The sequence below is a fragment of the Protopterus annectens genome, chromosome 6.part1 (genome assembly GCF_019279795.1).
Source record: "Protopterus annectens isolate FY-2018-M chromosome 6.part1, PAN1.0, whole genome shotgun sequence".
In the NCBI taxonomy this organism is placed as follows: Eukaryota; Metazoa; Chordata; order Ceratodontiformes; family Protopteridae; genus Protopterus; species Protopterus annectens.
Genome location: NC_056738.1, coordinates 506,929,953 through 506,951,397, shown reverse-complemented (window position 1 = coordinate 506,951,397; position 21,445 = coordinate 506,929,953). Strand labels below are relative to the sequence as shown.

General features: G+C 39.4%; 1 protein-coding gene across 1 annotated transcript in view; it reads right to left on the bottom strand.

Moving 5' to 3' along the window:
* PARD3B (par-3 family cell polarity regulator beta) overlaps positions 1-21,445 on the bottom strand; it is a 5,075,916-nt gene that overhangs the window by 2,842,352 nt on the left and 2,212,119 nt on the right. The window contains exon 8 of the mRNA XM_044075955.1: positions 6,097-6,467. Coding sequence (XP_043931890.1) covers positions 6,097-6,467 — 371 coding nt within the window. The remainder of the gene's footprint in view (positions 1-6,096; positions 6,468-21,445) is intronic.

Below are 21,445 nucleotides of genomic sequence, written 5' to 3'. Positions count from 1 at the left end.
AAAAATGTTATCCTTTGAGATGGCACTAGTCTTGACTTTTGTATGTTGACTGTGTATCCCAAAGGCTTGCAGCAGTTGTATAACATAGGCCAAATACTTTATTAATTTTGTCTTGTTGTCCACTTGTATTAGGCAGTCGTCCAGGTATGGGTAGATTTGAATTCCCTGAAGCCTGCAATGAGCAATTACTGATGCCAGGCATTTCGTGAATACTCTGGGCGCAGTAGATAAGCCAAAGGGCAATGCTGAGAATTGATAATGCTCTGATCCTGGAAGAAATCTGAGGTGTCTTCTGCAATCTGGTTGTATAGGGACGTGCAGGTATGCCTCCTTGAGATCTAGAGTCACCAGCCAAGACTCCTTGCCCAACATGGGAAGAAGTTGCTGTAGGGTCAGCATTTTGAATTTTGGAACAATGAGGTATGTGTTCAGTGCGGACAAATCGAGAACAGGCCTCCACTGATTTTCTTTTCTTGGTACAAGGAATAGTCTGGAGTAAAATCCTTGGCCTTGTTCCATAGATGGTACTTTTTCTATTGCTCTCATCTTTAGTAAACTGATGATTTGTTTTAGAGCCTCTGATTTCTGGCTTGGTGGAAGGTTTGGCATTCCTCTCTTTTTTGGTAGAGTGTGGAAGTGAAACCTGTAGCCCTTGTCTATTGTTTGTAAAGTCCATTTGTCTCCTGTAATACAATGCCAATTTCTTGAGAATAAGGCTAGCTTTCCGCCCAAGGGTGCTTCCAGTTGTTCCCTGGTAGGCGGAATCAGAGCCAAGTCATTGTGTCTGTCCTGTAGAAGTGGTTGCAGTCGCAGCTGTGGCGGCAATTCTTTGGTTGGCAGGTTGCCACTGATGACCCCTGTAGGCACCCCTAGATTGACCTCTGCCTCTTGGGCGTCTATTTCTGCCTCTCTGTGCTCTGGAGCTGTCTGGAAAGGACCAATTCTTTGAAGGCCAATTTCTGCTAAACCTCGGAGGTTGGACCTGCAAAAAATCCTTGACTGTTTGGACAGATTTTGCTTTTTCTTCCACTTTCTTTAGAACCTCCTGTGCAGGGAAGCCAAACAAACTTTGTTTCTCCATAGGGGCATCCAGGAGTTTAGACTTAACATGGTCTGGTAAGGATTGTTCTTTTAACCAGGCATGCCTTCGAATCACTGCTCCAGTCATAGCTGATCTAAATGAAGCCTGCAGTGCATCATAGCCACATTTTAAGAAATGATTACTGACCTGCTGAGAATTGTGTACCAAATCCTGAAGGGACTTACGGTCTAAAGGTTCAGGAGAGGCCAGCTTTTTATTCAGCTGATCTAACAAAAATTCCTGGTACTGTATCATGTGAAATCGACAGTTTAAAGCCCTGGCAGAAAGAGTAGCAGATGTATAAACCTTTTTGCCCCATCTCTCTAAAGCTCTAGATTCTCTTTCAGATGGTAGAGGGTTTTTGGCAGAGGCAGCTGCAACACCTTTAGGGCCCTGAGAAATGGTTTCTGGGTCTGCAGCATGAGCCTTATACAAGTGGTAGTGAGAATCTGGGACCCTGTAGTATCTATCAGGCTTAGCAGGGGCCGGGGGAAGAGAATCAGGGGCAGTACTGGCATCATTGTATGCATCATCAACAACTGATAGTACAGGTGGAATGGCTAAAGGCCTATGCTGTGGTAAGTGTAAAAAAGTCCTTATCCTTTTCCTAGAATCAGAAAAATCCTGACCCTGCCATTGGAAGTGTTCCCTCATTGAGTGTAGGGTTTCCCCAAAAGAAAATTCTTCTGGAGGTGAGGCAGAAGGAATGGAGTCTTCTGCATCAGAATCCTCATAAGGTGAGTACGGGCCTTCCTGATGGTCCGATACATCTGAACCATCCGAGGAGTAGTCAGAGGACAGAGGTTCAGGGGATTCAGTCCTAGGCCTCTTTTCAGAAGGGGGTTGTGAGGCCCTGTCTGGGTGAGGATGGGTTCCCCCTGATCAGAGAAATAAGGTCCTCAGCAAGGCTGAGAATCTGGGAACTTGAGGTAGGCCTGTGAGAGGGAGCTTTTGAAGGTAAGGCCTTGGAAAGTTTGGCTGCTTTAGCCCTGGAAAAGGCCTTGATAGACATAGAAGCAGGGGGTCTAGCTGCCCCACGTGCAGGAGTAGAGATGTCCAACGGAATAGTGTCAGACAACTCTTGTGTGCCTGCTACTTCAGCAGGAATTTCTGTAGCCGACTCAGCCATGGCCTGTGTGGCCTCGGTTATCGGAGGCATGCTTTCGGCCGAAGGGAGAACCGAGGTCTCGGTTTCAGCCGAAACTGGGACACTCGCGGTAGGCCTAACCGTGGTTTCAGCCGAAACCGCGGGCCGCGAGTGTCGGTCCTTTTCTTTGCGTTTTTTAGCTAAATGTGTAGTCGGAGTCTCCGACGGCATTTTATATGCAAAAGTGGAGCCAAAAAACTCTTCTGCAAACTCCGACCAACGTCTAAGAGTCCGTCGGTTGAAGGAAGCACAAGCTAAACAAGCTGATACGTCGTGGTTTGGGCCTAAGCAAGGAAGGCAGTAAGAGTGGAAATCCTTATGAGGTATTTGTTTCCCACAAGTTAAACAATTATTTACTTTGTCTGACATCGGCTGAGGCAAGAAAGAGTCCCCAACGGGGTACTTAGCTTTTTAGAAGTCTTCGGTACGTTGAAATCTCTGGATCTGACCGACCGGCACTTGCGAACAGCTTCTGCTTCGGGCACCGCGCGGCAAGAAAGACTGAGGAAAATGGCGTCGGCTGATGCCTTTATACCCCAGCAGCTATGATGTCGGGTGAAGTGCGACATCAGCCGAGGCCAGACCCAGACTTTGGAATCCGGCCGACCGAAGGGCTGCCTGAGGCAGGACAACCCATTTGTTATGACTGCAGATGCATCCTTGAAGGACATCAGACCAGCTCATGGTGACCAAACATACCAACATGCAAGCATTGGATGCAGCTACTCGAACTTTAGAAGACTGTGACCATAGAAGAATCCACTGTTAAACATCCTCCTCCTGGGTGAAACAATGCAAGCACTCCTTTTTCAGGAATGTTATCACGCTATGAACTAGGTGTCAAGGCAAAATAACAGAACCACCGAATCTACCGTATACAAGCAGAACACCAACAAAGTACAGCCACTCTGATCCAAAACATGAGAGAGAGAGTCCTATGACACGATGAGGAGCTTCTGATTTGGAATGAAAGGGAACAAAAAAATATTTAATACTTTAAATACTTCAAACTACTTGCCCACAAAATCTATCGACAGAGTTGGAAGGACACAAAAAGGAAGGCCCTGGCATGGTTTAGTGGGGAATTCCATACATCTCAGACCAGCACCTATTTGAAGCATGTAGTGGAGGAAATGACACTGACTTTGCAAGAATGTAGCAGCACTTATGCTACAAGGAAGCAATTAACTTTGATGTCATGTCTGGGCTACTACTTAGGATGGCTCTCAGACGGTCTGGGATTTCCAAGTGAAAGGCAACCAAACAAGGAAAGCAAGAACCCAATGCCTAAAAAGTCAGCCACTGAGCAAAAACAGAAACAGCCCTTGTGAAAAAAAAATGTGGCAGACATAAATGGGACTGCAGCTGGGAAGAACATATTGCCATCGTGACAAGAACTCCAGAAATCCCTAACAGGTCTACTCACCACTTGCTATGAATAACAAAGGTTCAACTCCTCCTAGGCTTTGGCTAACACACTCAGATCCTAAAAATGATCTTGAGACTGAATAACTTAAAAATGTAAGCTTTCTTCCCTTTGCAGAGATATCAATCTACAGCAAACCAGTGATAAACACAATGAAGAACCTTGAAAAATTATGCAAAACAATACCAGGAAGGAAGAAATCATGCTTCATGTTCCCTTAATAGTGGGAAGGAACATGACCCAAATACACCTGATGAGAAATAGGCATGCTATAACCAAGAACCAGACAAACCACCTGCCCCCATCAGACAAGTAGAAGAGCCAACACCCTCCATATGGAAATATGACAGCCTCCAGCACCCCAACAGCATTTAAGTCTGGGACTTCTTGAACAAAATTACTGTATCAAATCCAATACAGGGGAAAAAAGGAGGAAAGGAAAATGGGTGACAGAAGAAAGGATAATCAAGAAGGTCTAATACAAATTCTGCTGATTCCAAAGAATGGCTACCTTACTGTGGTGAATAAGAACAGCACCATCCATCAAGTCATTTCATACTGGCAGCTAGGCTTTAGCAAACAGAGTGGAATCAATTCCCCCCAGTCAGCACAGCGCAAAGGCCTAGGAATTAATACTTGGCCTTGTACCTACTGAGATGGAACAGTTTTTACCTGGGAGGACAGGAGATTAGAAGGAAAGAAATAGTCACCTCAGTTAGGAGGACATTTTCTTTTAAAGAAGCCACCAACCACAGCCCAACAGTCCCCACTATAAAGCATTCCCTCACTGAAGACAGCTTTCGGAAGATTGCATATACGCTAGTCAAAGAAAGACAGCCTCAGCCACATGTCACTCCTGTGTAGACATAAGCCAGGGCATGCTGTCCTAGTCAAGGTATCTATTTAAATCAAGAAACAGAGGGCTGCCTAGAAACCCACCTGATTAGCAGTAGACAAGGTCTGGATGAAGTATTCTTTGAGTTCAAACTACAAGATATATCCAAAACTGACAAACCAATAATTACTGAAATCGAGAAAGATGCAATGCACACTAACAGCCATAGTCCTCAACATGGCTAAGAAGAACAGCTTTTTTGCCACATAAGTCCATGTTCTATACTAAGTGACAGGTGGCAAAGAAAAGCAGAATGTGATCTTAGTAGTCACCAGAAGCCAATCAAACCACAAAGGAGTTGGCACAGAGTGCTTAGATAATAAATCATTCTAAGTGGTCACAGGCTTACACTGGGCATCGAGCTTATTGGTGTCTACAAGAAAAATAGTGACAGTGCCTTTAAGAATCAAGCAAGCATCCAATATTTCACACCTGAGCTATGGACCCTGGTGCTGACTCATCCGTGGGCCTCTCCTCAACAAGAACCAACAGACTTTGCTTGGCCTCAGGGAAGTCCCTGGAGAAGAAGCCTCAGCATGAAGTACCTCTGATCCATTATCAAGTGACTCAAGGATTTGATCCAAATATCAAATTCAACTAACTCAAAGCTGAGGCTTTCAAAGGAACGTAGGTAACACCACAAGTTTAGGCTACACTACACCAAACTGGGAGCTGTGCAAAATGTTACAGCAAAATGAAATCTAGTCTTTGATGTTTAGAGACAATCCAAGTCTCTGTAAGAAACAGAAAGCTAGCAAGAATGTAAAATTACCACTAAAATAGGCTAGGCCCAAGAGAGTGTTTCAAATGATGTTACCAGTGAAAAAACTTTCTTCTCCTCTCAGCCAAAGAGATGGACCATCCCAGAGGCCTGCAAGCAGCCATCATCTGCCAAATGATAGAGAATGCAGAAGACTTTGAAAAAAATCACCACGAACACAAAACAAAAAGGTATGTGAAGAAAGAATTCTACCAACAGCAGCAAAGACAGATCTGAGCTGTGCAACTTGCATATAAAAACTGGGGGAGATGAAGGACAAGGTAAGTATACAGTCAATATGTGGCAATATAGCACGTCATCATAAGGAAATGCTCTTCTCTTATCACAGGAACTTCTGAAACTAAATCCTTAACTCTGGCTGATAGAAATGCTGAACCAAACCTCTGGACCCATCATGGAGAGTTCCCTTTGTTAAATCATATACTATGTAACAAGACATAAAACAACAGTCTGCATACAATGAAGTTAATAAGCATACAGAAGGTACAGGATAAAAAGGAGAATGCAATTTAAATAGTACATAAGGCCAACTATGTTTTATAGCAGGGCTTTTTGTCATCTGATGACAATAAAAACAGAAATCTATACTCCATGATTTTCTCAGGAAAAGCACTGGTGCCAGTACAATTAGTATTAACTTGGAAAAGTTTTTTTGCATTCCTTTGAAAAGCCATTGGAGAAATACAAATACAATTTAACAAGAAATGCAAAAATAGAAACCGGATTTTCATACAAGATAGGTCATTTTCTGCAACTCATCTATTACCTTTCTTCAAGTCAATCCGGACTTTTTTCCCATTTTTCCTGTTGCCAAATCCACCCAGAGGAGAAGTGGAAGAGGGAGACGTCCATCCCAGTGTGACTGGGCTGCTACTTTTTGCTGGAGAGGTACTTCCCTGATACATAGCTAAAGATCCTGTAAGTTCTGTATTCTGGATTCCTGCCACATCTGAATTCTTTACTGGTGGTTTCTGAGGGACTGGTGGTGCCACCTTTGTCTTCAGAACACCATCTTCATTTCTAATACTGAAAAGTGGACCGATGGCAGACTTCTCGTAGTGTTCTCGACTGTATTCAGGAACAACTGCCAGCTCAACAGAAGCAGATTTCATTGCATGTCGAAATATTTCCTGGGATCTTGGGATAAGATAAGATAAAATAAATGAATAAATAAGTTAATTAAATAAGGACCATCTTTTTTTTTTTTTTTAAAGTGTATAAATAACACATTGACATATTTGAGAGTTCCCTGGGTTGGAAATGCATTCCATCTGCATAATAAACACCTAAATAGGGTCAGGAATAGCATTCAGAACTATAAACATAACCTATTCTCCCAAGTCTATCATAAACAAGATATCAACCCAATTCACTAAGCTACATCTCATACTGTGTGAGGTCTAACTCAAAAACTTTATGCATAAAGCATTTTTGGACCTCTAAGCTGAATGAAGCCTGTACACTTGTAAAAAAATATATATATCATAGTCTAGTAATGGTCTAGCAATGGAGACGAAGAAGAGAACCAATATCTCCTTCTACAGGAAGCAATATACCTGAAGATTATGCAAAGCATATCATATGCATTCCTTAAGATGCAAAGAGCATTTTTGTCAAAATTTAGGTTTTCACCACTGGCATCCCCTAGACCTCTGATCATGTTAACATGAGTTCTGAGGGGAAAAAAAGGCAAAACAAGAGAAGACAGATTTTTGACAAGAAACTCAAAAAAATCTAAGTGCTGATCTTAACACTACTAAATCACAAACTAAAGCAAAATGGCTAGTCTTTTGCTGCATCCTTTGGTAAGTCGTCTCTCCCAGGGAACTATAACATTGAGAATAAGAAAGATGACCCAGTTATTCATGAACTTATGCAGACAGCAACCTAACATTTGACCAATGTGTCTCCACTGTGGTAAGTCCTTCTATACTACACTGATTATTAATAAAGGTATTGCTTTTAATGCCAGGAATGTCATTGTGCCCCTCTAGTTAGACCAACCATAGAGTATTATGCCCCCTTTTGCATATATTTGTCCAGTCATGTGCAACAGCTGGAACATTGCCAGACATAACCTAGAAAAGATAAATGTGGCAAACAACTTGTCATACATGGAACATCTCAAAGCTTTATTTATATATTTCTCTCTCTTATACACTGTTTAAAAGTGGCCTGTGTCTGGTATACAAGGCATCCTCTGATCCAACCCTAAAGGACTTACTGCACATCAGAAAAATGAACTGCACTAGAAATACTCTGTTCAGCGATCTAAACCTCCTTTACAACATCAACAGAATGGTTGAAAAGCAGTACATCCTGCACAGGATACCACTACTCTGCAACAGACTCCCCCATCTACATAAAACAAAACTCATTCCTGTCTGTATTCAGGCAAGACTTGAACCTACAAATAGGAAATAGGAAATTTACCTCATGGCTGTCCCTACTTTACTAATGGGCAGAGGAAGCTACTTAATTATACATACTATGCTTGGGCCCTTATAAACATCTATGGTATCATGCCAGTTATCACTATGTGTAAGAGGTAAAGGTAAATGATACACCATACAGATTGGGGAATTTGACAATATAGCCTAGTACTAACCTATGAATCAACCACTTATGTAACTTGATAAAGAAAGACTGAAAACTTTGAACATCTTTCAGTTGTGTGAGTTATAGCCCTCAAGTTACATTTATCAGCAAATTTATAAAGCCAGCATTACTAAATATTGACTATAAAGTTTTCATATTAAATTTTATTTAATAGATTAAAATTAATAAAAGCAGTCTCTAATAGATGAAGATCAGACAGAGTTTAGAACTATAGTACAATACAAGGAACTTATTAAAAGATTATATAACACTGTGTAAATCTAAATAGTGTAGAATTAGGAATATAGTTATCACACACCATTAAAATAGATAAAGGTACAAAGCAGGGCTGTCATTTGTCACCTCATATTTCCTCTGGACACAAACTGGCAAATTCTATACAGAATAATCTCCAAAAAAGTTTTAGGATGATTCTTATTAACTTAAAATATTATTTGCTGATAAGACTTTATTGGCATTACCAAGTGTAAATTCAGCCATTACTCACTTAGATGTACATTAAAATGTTATAGTTATATCTAATCCACCCTCAAATTAAAATTACAATCCACTAGCTGGATAATTAACACTCCACAAATATAAAGCTTTACAGAAAGCCATGTGCAAGAATAAAAACATGTAGAATAAGATACAAATTATTAAATCTTACTGGTAACAAAACTGGGTTTAAAATAATTATGCATTCTACTGCATCCCAATCCAAAATCCCAAAACAATTTCAAAATCCAACAGTTCTTTTGAAGAAAAATATTTATAAACATTCTAATGTAAACAATGTGGATATTTACTGTATTCCAATATTTTCACTCCAGGTTTCACATAAGGTTCTACTAACTGAAAAAAGGCAAAATGACACTTCAATAATTTTATATTTATTAGTTTTATTGCTTAAAGAGTGTTACTACCAACAGGCAATATAATTCATAATCATTGATTGGAATTGGGAGGCTGACTGCTTATATAAAGTGTTACATATCTATAATGCTAAGCATGACAAAAAATAATTACCCAGTTTTATTTAACTCTATGAAATATGCACCAGCAAATATTTATCAATTCTACTGAAACTACAGAAAATAACACTGACAAATAAAGCTATTATAATTAAATCTTTTTGGAATTTTCCACATCAAACCAATTAGCCAAATGTTTTTCATATAAGCAAGAATACAATATTAGTATTCAGCAATGTGTTATCTTTATTTAGGAGTATTTACACAAGGGACTTCTAAAATCATGCCTTATATAACTCTGACAGCAAGGGAATAAGTAAGTCACAAAACTAGATCACACTGGAGGTGTAATAAATTAGAAGATACTGACATAGCATTTTCATGACTACAAATTATTAAAAGAGTTATGGTCCATTTTCCAGTCATTCTCTCAAATATTTATATCTGATAAATTTAAAACATCTAAACATGTGATGCCCTCTTAACATTTCTCAACCCTCTTGTGTCAAATAGTAAATAACTCTCCTCTACTATATTTTGGCTATTGCTATTTAAATAAATTACAAAACAACCGAAAGAAATTTACATAACTCTTTTTCCTGAAATGAAAAACATAACAGCTACTATATAATAAGAGAAGCAAGCGCTAATGCTATTACAGAAAAAGAAACATTAATCAGTTATAGTGTAATAAATTACCATCACTATTAGATAAATCAAAAGGAGCCACTGCGATAAGGATAAGTAAACTTTTTGAAATACTTATAATTCATACCCTGAATTATATTCTTGAGTGTGATGATAATAATAGATACCTCTAGTATATAATTAAGTATTCGGAATCATCTTAGGTTATTAAATTTTATATATAATTATAACTGGATTCGTTTTGAAGGTTGTATAACAAATGTATTAAATTTCTATTATACTATACATTATATACAACTTACAAATTTTGCAAACTGTTTCATTTCACTGAAAATTAATAGATTTCCAAAAAAAATAAATCAACCATCGTTTTAAACATCAAAAAAAAAAACTAACTTGCAAAGGATAAACTCATATTATTAATTCATGTACACATGTAGCACTTTTCCCTACCAACATAGCTTTCTCTGAATTTCCCTGTATTATTCTCCTTCTTCACTTCCTGCTTCACCTAGCCTCCTTACTTTATACAACTCCTTCATATAACTGCTACCCTACCACTTATAAACAAAGTTAACACTGGTGTTACTGCTCAAAATATGTCAAACACAAACTCTATATCACACCAACACTTTATTATAAAGCTTTCGGGTCTACACCCTTCATCAGTATAAAATAATTCCACTTATCCAACATTTAAAAAGGAGACACAATTAAATCACGTGCTTCAGCCAATTAAATCACATGCTTCAGCCAACCTATCACACTAAACAATAATCAAATCTTAAAGAAAAACACCAAATAAATAAATAAGTAAAACGCCATAACAAAATATCAAAATTTAAATAACATATGCATTTCATAAATATATACCCATGTTCAATATGCCATAAACAGTTATAAATGTGTGCACATACATACACATACAAAATCCTATATAAAATGTGCATTTAAAACCACATTTCATTCAAATAACTACATATACATATAAATTCAAACTTATAATTTCTCCTTTCGTTTTACAGGCTTTAAACTAACATCATTATTCAAACCAGGATTTACATCAGCCTGAAGCCTAATAATCCACTCAAACTCTTTTAACTCTAACATATTATTCATATTGCCTCTCCTTATGCCCATTTCTACTGTACTTACTACCCTAAATTTAAACCTATGCTTTTCACCCTTGTCCATAATGTGCTTACTTAATGCATTTGTTGATATTTTTCTTCTTATATCAGATTTATGCTCTACAATCCTCTCTCTTAGCTTTCTAGTGGTTTTACCCACATAGAATGATGTACAGGATGTACATGTAGCCAAATAAACTACTTGTGCCTCATTACAAGTTGTTAAAGTTTCTAGAGCAAAAATTTCTCCATTTGTAGGGTGCACAAATATATTGTTTAGTGTGATAGGTTGGCTGAAGCATGTGATTTAATTGTGTCTCCTTTTTAAATGTTGGATAAGTGGAATTATTTTATACTGATGAAGGGTGTAGACCCGAAAGCTTTATAATAAAGTGTTGGTGTGATATAGAGTTTGTGTTTGACCCTACCACTTCTCCCTGTCCCATTTCCAATAATTGTTAATCAAATAAACTTTATCATTTCTTTTTTCACCTTTTTATCAAGCAATGGAGACACCGATTCCTACCTTACCTGCAAAAAGGATCGCAAATTCTTCCCTTACTACTACATTCTATACACTAACCTTGTACGTTAACTTTTCTCCAGCCAGAAATCTCAATAGTATTTTGCTAATTCATCATGAAAATCATGTCTTGAATTTCTATATTTCTCAATCTTTCTTTTCTATTAACTGTACTGTATATTCTAATTCTAACCTACACCTTATATTCCAATGTTGTATTTTACTGCTAACCACCACCTTCTCAAAGTTATACTCACTGCAATCTAAACATACATCCTTTCCCTTAAGAAGATCCTTCACACACCGCAATCAACACTACCTTCAACAGTCTGAAAAGAACATACAAGTATTTATCCCCATTACACATAGATCTCTAGAAAACAAATAACCAGTCACCAACTCAACTTTCCCTGTCTTGCATGCAACCTATAAACCGATATCAGCTAGATCTGCTAACTGTAAAGCTTCCTTTCCCCTTCTCTTTATCACTCTACCTTATATCTCCCTCCTTCTTTCAGTTAACTGAAAACTACATAATTTATCAATAACAGAGCTTTTTTTTTTCAGTGAACTCACTCTGCTCCTCAGTTGACGATACATAAATGTTATGCACCTTTATACGTTTATCTTTTGATAATAAATTATCCAGGAACTTACTGCCTGCTTCCACAATAGTGTTATTCAAAACTTTAGCATCACCACTTCTCAATAATGAAACAATATTTAAATGTTGTTGTCTTTTGGCTTTTCCCGGTAAGGGGTCGCCACAGCGGAACTCCGGTCCGCTAATGATTGGCAGTAGATTTTTACAAAATGCCGAGGTGCCAGCTCGACACTAAACCTTCAACGGAGGCACACCCATTTACGCATGCATGTCTTTCGAACGCTACCCAACCGCGGGGAAGACATGCAGACTCCACACAGAAGGCACTCCCAAGCCCAGCCGAGAATAGAACAGGATAACCTCTTGCTGTGAACAATATTTAAATATTCTACTCAAAATGCCAGCAACACACTTCCCAAATGTGACTCAAACTCAGCTGTTCCACTGCATTAACAAACTTACTATCTTGCAGTTAATAAAACAAAACCACCCATGAAATTGCCAGTATATTTGACCAAAACATAAGCTCCATAACTCCACAGGAATAACAGGACCAAAATTCTTATGAACACACTTTATTCCAAACACAAAGAAAGTTAAGCGCTTTCATCTCCCTCACCAAAACAGAGACTTCTTCAGAACTAAGTTATTGTGCCTATAAGCACCTCTTATATAATTAGGTGTCATTTGCATTCTAGTTAATTAATTATACAATTTACAAATTAAAAATTCTGTAATTAAATTACATGTAATTACATGTTATTCATGTAATTGTGTTGTGTGTAGACAGCTCATACTAGTGTCTAAATTATTTCTATATATTTGTGCTGTTACTGGTGGATAGAATCACATTAGAGAACCATGACAGATTGCTGCTCGCTATATTTTTATCTGTGACTGCATAACTGCCTGGGTTTTTTTTTTCTAATGTTCTTCCAATTGGCTCAGTATCTGCATATACTAAGTAGTGGTTCAGGACATTTTCCTGCATGCGGTAGCTATTTGCTCAGTGTGTTTTTTATAATCTTTATAATATATATTTACCATCTCAAAAGTGCTTACTCCTCTCTGTACTCTTCTTTTCTAGACCTAACACCACTCTTAAGTATTCAACTGCGGTACCACCTTTAACATTCTTGTAAGAAAAGCGCAGTCCGGGTTTGAACTGTCTGCAAACAGCTACAGTTAACTCTGAGTATGTGTCTACCTGTTTGAGCCACACACACACACACACACACACACACACACACACACACACACACACACACACACACACACACACACACACACACACACACACACACACACACACACCTTCCACTTTCTCTTATTCCCTTCTGTTAGCAAATAGTATCCATAACTGATCAATACTGTGTGTTTGTTAATTTAAACTATGACCACAGTAGCCTACTGATACAAGGTTATCCTGTTTTTCCACCTGAGAAATTAAGAAATGACTTACAGTTTCACAGCAGTCCTTGGTCAATTGTGATTGTTTAACACATACTTGTCTTTGCTTTGTGATTGTTTCCAGCCCCCTCATACGAGCAACTAACAGGGTCTCTACCCGCTTCGCTCCCCACCCTGCCCCCTATTCCCTACCACCCCCAGTGGTCCCACCTTTATTGCACTCAAACCCCTAAAATCTTTCAAATAGCCAACCACAGCGCTAACCCAACACTACCTCCTCCATCTTCCCTCTACTATCACACCTCCTCAACTAACATGTACAAGCATACCTTTTCTTTGCTCACTGCATGCACTCTCCTTGCATATCTTACATCCTACCAAAGCTCCATCATTCCCCCACTCAACCACTACCACTGTACTACTACTCACACCACCACTCATGTCTCACCCACACTCAGCTCCCCTTCCACCAGCTCAAGAACCATCCCTATGCACCCCCCACATATTCTACCAACTATATTATTCAAACATAAAGCATCCCTACAGCTTAACATAGTAACCCTCCCACAATACCTATTACCCACAGAGCACAATCATAAAGTTTCCCTTATAAAAAAACACATTCAAAAACTGAGAAAACTAATAATCTCATGCATATCAAAACTAGCCCTAAGTGGAGACATCCACCCCAACCCTGGCCCTACCATCGCCAACCCCAATCCTCATAATCAGACTAGAAACCACAACTTCTCCCATATTACAGCCAATAGAAAGCCAAGTGACTTCCTTCTACTAAGCCTAAATATTAGAAGTATATCCAACAAAGTCCATGAACTCCATGCCACCATAGACTTGTACTCCCCAGATATAGTCATCCTGACAGAAACCTGGCTAAAACCTCACATTACCAGTGAGCAAATACTCCCTACAGGTTACGGCATACTAAGAGTAGACCGCTAAACAAAAGGAGGTGGTGTAGCTATAATATTTAAACAGCATCTAAACATCCAGATCTTAAAATCATCAGCTCCACAAATAGGCAATGAAGAAATAATATATACCAACCTCAAAATTAACCAAAACAAAACCATCAACATAACTGGATGCTACTTCCCACCTGGCCAAAACATCCCTCCACTAGAAAACCTCCTCAGCTGGTCTACCCACCATCTCCCCAAGAAACTATCATCTTAGGTGATTTCAATATTGACTGGCAATCCTGTTCTGGCAACAATCCAACCCATCATGTACACCTTCATGGCTTCACCCAACTAGTCCAGTCACCAACCAGGATAAATAAAAACTCCAGCAAGCACACTACCCTGGATTGGATACTAGTCAGTAAGAGCCCCCAGTCATATATAACAGGCTGCTTATCAGATAGCCTCAGTGATCACTCCCTAACATTCCTACTCAAAAAATACCTATACCAAGCTAAACCTGTCATCTATCGTCAAATACGTAAAAAACTAAACTTTAACCCACTTACATTTATCTCATCCCTCAAAGAATGTAACTGGCATCCTCTAAAGTACTGAACACGTAGATAGAACAATCTCTAAAGAACAACAGTAGTCACAGAAACACAGAACTTTAATGAAGCTTTCGGGCTCTCAACCCTTCATCAGCATTACACAATATGCAATTTACATCATTTAAATAGAGGAACAGTTAAAATCACATGATCAACCAGCCATAAATTTTTAAAAAACTTCTTAAAAGGGAAATGTTTAAAACATGGAAATATATATAGATAGTATGATATCAGTAATATATTACATAAATAATAAATTACATAAATAATATTTTATAGATTATTTAATTGACGTTTGACTAGTACTGGTTTTATACTAGTGGTGTTATTTAATCCTGGTGGAGTTTCAGCCTGTAGTCTTATTATCCACTCAAGTTCTCTCATTTCTACAAGGTTGTTTATATCACCCCCCCTCATACCCACTTGTATTACATCTATGCATCTGAATCTAAAAGTATGTGTATTGAACTCATATATATGTTTATATAGGGCATTAGTCTGTATTTGTCTGTTTATTTCAGACCTATGTTCAATTATACGGTCTTTCAACCTCCGTATAGTCTTCCCTACATAAAATGCTTGACAATTCACACAAGTGGCAAGATAGATTATTTTCGTGGTGTTACAATTTGCATTAACATGAAAATAAAATTTCTTATGTGTTGTGGGGTGTGTAAAAGTGCAGTCTGCTTCAGAAATGTCAGTACAACAGGTACAGTTATGACATTTATAAGTCCCTTTCTTACTATGAACACCACTGTGCCTTATATCAAAGTCCTTGTAACACAACATATTTTTTATAGACTGGTTATTTCTGTAGGCAAAACTGGGTTTGGATCCTACTGTAACACTTAGCTCTGGCATAGCCATAAGAATTGGCCAGTTTTTATATATTATACTGCTAATTTGATTAGAACAGCCTGAAAAAGTAGTTGTATGTCTTAATATTGTTTCTTTCTTTTTAATAGACTTTGAATTACCATAGTTTACATCTATATTATCGTCTAGAAATATTGGTTTGTAGTTTGTTTTCCTGCCATCTGTTATTATTTCAATATTTTTCTGTATAATAATATCAGAATATCCACTTCTTAAAAATTCTGCTTTCATTATTGTTATCTCATCCAAATATATCTGTTCTTCAGTTGTTAACCTACTTATTCTGATTAGTTGTGACTTGATTATACTATTGAACACATGTGGAGGGTGCATACTATTACTATCTAGGTATCTTATTGTGTGCACATCTTTTTTGTGTACCATAGTTTGTATTACTTCATCCTTTTTATAATTTCACATCTAAAAATACGATCTCATTAGATGATGAACACATTTTAAAATTGAAAAATTTAGTAGTGTTATTGATATATGTGACAAACAGGAGAAGATCTTCTTCCGTACCATCCCATATGAAAAAACAGTCATCTACAAATCTAACATAGCTTTTCACATATATATTCAGTGCATGTTTGTTACTTAAAATATATTCCTTCTCCCATTGAAACAATACAAGATTCGCAAAAGTATTTGCAACAGAAGTGCCCATGGCAACTCCTGTTATGACAGAAGCTGGGTGAGAACTACTGCCTCCTCTCAGAATGGGCAAGAACATCCTCTCAGCCTGTGCCATCAAGCACCTGGGCTGCAGTCAGAGCTTTATCCTTCGACACTACAGACAAGCTGGTCCTTTTCACAGTTAAAACTTGATAAACGTGTTTAAAAATTATACTGCCAAAATTAAAAACCAGATCTGCTCTTACATGTAATATGCAGTGAACAACAATGCACAGAAATAGGCTCATGCTATCCCAAAAGCTTAAATATTTGCAAAAGCTATGCTGTCCAACAAAAGGCATTATATTACATGTGCATTCCAGTGTCACTGCGGTTCATGGCAGGATCAGATAACTGAAGCAGTGAGAAGTGATAACATGGTAACTAAGGTGGACATACAGGGTAAACTACAACTGCTGAGTTTGGTAGTCAGAGACTCCAGTCCAGAAACACAAGTACACCTAGTTTAGGTCAGAAATGCTTGTATTTGTGAATGGCAGACTGCCATCAAGCACTAAAACCAATGGATCCATCCCTCTTAAATACTAACAAAGAGATACGGCTTTCTGCCATCAATTTAACTTTATCTGTGGTGATATGCTTATTTTTTTAATACAGTTACATGAACGAGTGCAGTACGTTCTACAGTAAGTTTGTACAAAGTTGTGTTAAAAGTAAGCTGTCTAATTTGTGTAGACATGATTATGTACAAAAATAGCTTTTAGTTGCAATTTAAGAATTTGAAGTCTACTACATTTGTGAATGTTTACAGATAGCTTGAGTCTATAGAAACATACTGCACTGTCCCACTTTCAACTTTTTAAATACTTAGCACTCTTAGACTAATTTTGTCTATGTTTTATATGGTAGGTATCATCTCTAGTAATGACTTTCATCTGCTGTGTGTCTTGCCTTAAAGTTTTAATCTGTTAAAATCTCTTAACTTGACTTTGTGAGTTTCTGCCCACTTTTATCACAGTACTTGCAGCTATACATTTTCACTCCATCTCTTTAATGTGGTTTAGTTACATACCTCAGTTGCCAAGAACTTGTGAATTAGCTTATTGATTTTATATATCTGCTGAAAAGGTAATCACACTGGCTAAAAGTGTCCCTTTCCACCTGTAATCTGGGAGCACTACCTACTTAAGTGACTCACTCAGCGTCACAGTAGGTAAACAGAGGAAGAAAGAAACCCTCTACCTTGTGAACAGGAAACAGTTCATTAATAGCTGAAAGCCTTAACCCTCTGCAATAGCTGTGAGACTGCTGCATTCTGGATAGATTTCTTCTCACATGACAGCTAATTGTTGCAGCAGTTAACTCATAATTCTTGATTTTCCAGTCTAGTTCCCTGCTGGGGTGCCTTATGCTTCAGTGTGAATGGCTTTCCTGTGTCCATATTGGCCTTTAATGGGCAGTTCAGCTTCCTCCAATGTTCAAAAGACATGCACTTTACCAAAATATCTTTATATCACCAAAAGGTGTGCAAGCAGTGAAGAGGGAGTGTGTGTTCCTTGTTCAATGGATTAAAGTACAGTTTTGTACCTACCATAAATGTAGATGTTCGAAGATCCACATTGCTGCAGTCATAACCTGTGGGTAGTCCGCTGTCCTCCGTCGGCCCGAATACCGAAGTGTTAGGCTGGCGTCGGTCATGGCGCTCAGCTCTGACGTCAGTACGCCGTAGTACTAAAGCGCATGACCGACGCCATATCCTCAGTCTTTCTTGCCCCAGATGTCAGAAGGCCCTAAAAAGAAAGGCCATAGCCAAAAATGGAAAAACACCCAATCACCTATGTAGAAACAAAATTTACACCACAAACCACACAAACACCCCAAACTACAGAGGGGAAGGAGGGAGGGTAAATTGGACTGCAGCAATGTGGATCTTCGAACATCTACATTTATGGTAGGTACAAAACTGTACTATGTTCTTCATCTCACATTGCTGCAGTCATAACCTGTGGGTAGAATCCCAAAGCAAAGGTAAAGGGAGGTTGGCAAAATCATAAAGCATTGGGAGCTGCTAACATGCCCTGTAAAACTGCAGTGGCAAATCCAGCCCTAGATTTGGAATAAAGAGGGAGATGGTAATGTTTAGAAAAAGTGTGCACTGAACTCCAAGTAGCTGCCTCCAAAATATCCTTAGTAGCTACTCCCCTTAAAAAAGCAGTAGAAGTGGCAGTCGCCCTAGTGGAATGAGGTCTGATTCCAGCCGGAACCTCCTTACCATGATGAGAATAACAAAAAGCAATACAATGTCCAATCCACTTAGAAATAGTTTGTTTTAAAACAGGTTTCCCCTGAGAACCCAAAGCAAAAGAAATAAACAACTGTTGAGACTGCCTGAACCCTTTGGTTCTGCTCAAATAATAACGTAACTGCCTGTGAATATCCAAAGAGTGCAAAATTTTTTCCCCTTTATTTTGGGGATCAGCATAAAATATAGGCAAATGAATAGATTGGTTTAATGCCACATTAGAAACAACCTTAGGCATAAAAGTAGGGTTAGTACGCAGGGAGACCCTATCCTTATGAAAAATCAGGAAGGGTTCAACTGCCATTAGAGCCTGTAATTCAGATTCCCTTCTAGCAGACGTAATGGCCAACAAAAAAGCAGTCTTCCAAGACAAAAACTTCAACTCCGTAGCAGCTGCAGGTTCAAAAGGAGGTAAAGTGAGCTTTTCCAACACAAAATTGAGATCCCAGGAAGGAGTAGGAGCTCTACGTGGGGGTCTTATGTTATTTGCCCCTCTAAGAAACTGCTTAAACAAAGGGTGAGAGAATAAAGGTGGGTCACAGTCATAATGAGCAGAAATGGCTGCAGCATGAACTTTTACAGAGGAAAAAAACAATCCCTTGTCTAATAATTCTGTAAGATACTGAAGTGAAACACTCAAATTAGGCACAGAGACATCAAAGCTCTTTGCTTTGCTCCAAAGAAAAAATCTCCTCCATTTATCAGCATAAACTTTCCTGGTACTAGGCCGTCTGGCCTCCAAAATGACATTCAAAACTTGTTGAGGAAGCTGCGACCCCCCAGGGTCTAAAACAGAATATGCCAAGCTGTCAGATGCAGGGACTGAATCCTGACATTGCGGAAATGATTGCTTGCCTGGGACAAAAGGTGTGGAACTGCTGGCAAAGGCCAAGGAGGCTCCCGTACTAAACTCCTCAGCAGAGGGTACCAGTGCTGACGTGGCCAATCTGGAGCTATTAGAATCATGGAGGGCTTGTCCTGTCTGACCTTCAAGAGCACCTTGGGAAGAAGAGGCAGAGGAGGAAAGGCATAGACGTGCAGGTTGTTCCAACTGAATGATAGAGCATCCACTTTCCAAGCTTTTGGGTGAAACAGCTTTGTGCAAAACTTTGGCAGTTGGAAATTTAGTGGAGAAGCGAACAGATCTATCTCTGGAGTTCCCCAAGCCACCGTCAACTGTTGAAATACATGAGGATCCAATTTCCACTCGTGGGGATCCACCATCTGTCTGCTCAAAACATCTGCTATGGAGTTCTGTGCTCCCGGCAGAAACCTTGCCTGAAGAGTGAGGTGCAAACTGAGAGCAGTCTCCCACAAAATCATAGCTTGCCTGCAAAGAGGGTACGAATGGGTTCCCCCTTGCTTGTTGATGTACCACATGACTGTTGTGTTGTCTGTTTGAATCAACACCTGTCCTGGTTGAAGTAGATCCTTGAAAGCCATCAGGGCAAATTGGACTGCTAACATCTCCTTCATGCTGATATGCAAATGTTGAAGTCTGGGAGGCCACGTGTCTTGAACCCATTTCCCATTGAAGTGTGCTCCCCAAGCCATGTCTGAGGCATCTGTCGTTAAGATCTGACTCGCCTCTGGTCGGGTCACAGAGAGTCCCTTGTTTAGGTGACATTCCTGAGCCCACCACAAGAATTCCCTTTGGATGCAAGGTATTATCTGAATGACAGTGTCCAAATCGTGGCAGTGTTGAGTCCATACGCTTTTGAGATACCATTGTAGCTTCCTCATATGCAGCTTGGCATTGGGAAGCACCAGAATACAAGATGCCATGAACCCCAAGGCCTGAAGGACTGTCCTTGCAGTCAGCCTGGACCGTAGAGATAATTGTTGGAAGTAAAGGGCAAGATTTCTTTGTTTGTCCGGGGTCAAAAACGCCATCTGAGAGGCTGTATTCAGTCTCACACCCAGAAAGCACATGTCCTGAGAGGGTACTAGACTGGACTTTGTTTCGTTCACAGAATACCCTAGGCACCTTAACACTGTCATAACATACTGAAGATGGTGAAGTAACTTGACTTTGTCTTGAGCAAGAATCAGGCAGTCGTCCAAATAAGGATAAATTTGTATTCCCCTTAGTCTTAAGAAGGCTATCACCGGAGCCAGGACTTTTGTGAACACCCTGGGCACAGTAGATAAGCCAAAGGGCAATGCAGAGAATTGATAATGAAAAGTGCCAGCCCGAAAACGCAGGAACCTCCTGCAGCTGGGCCTGATAGGAATGTGAAGATAAGCCTCTTTGAGATCCAGAGTTACCATCCAGTGATCTTTGCCTAGCAGAGGCAAAAGCTGTTGCAAAGTTAACATCTTGAATTTGGGAATGTCCAGGTATGTGTTGAGAATAGACAAATCCAGAATTGGCCTCCAAGTATTTCCTTTCTTTGGTACCAGAAACAGGCGAGAATAAAATCCTAGGCCCACTTCTGACAGAGGGACCCCCTGGATAGCCCCCATTTCTAAAAGTAAAGAAATCTGCTTGTGAGCCTCCAACGTTTGCTGAGGAGGAACGTCTGGCATGCCTTTGAAAGGAGGCAAGGTGTGAAAATAAAACTTGTAGCCTCGGTGTATAATGTCCAACACCCATTTGTCCTGGGTGACTAAAAGCCAATTTTGCCTGAAAAGTGCCAACTTTCCTCCCAGAGGAGCTGCCAGACAGGAGGGATCTGGCAGCTGGAGATACAGGTCATTGGGTCTGTTTACGAAAAGGCTGACCCCTGCCCTCACCTGAAGATAGTGCAGGGGAACTCCAAGTTCTAGGCCTGAAAGAACCCTGAGCATGAGCTCTGCCCCTACCACGTCTAGATCTGCCCCTAGACTGTAAATCAGAAGAAGGATAAGCCCATCCCTTAGCAGGCCAATTTCTGC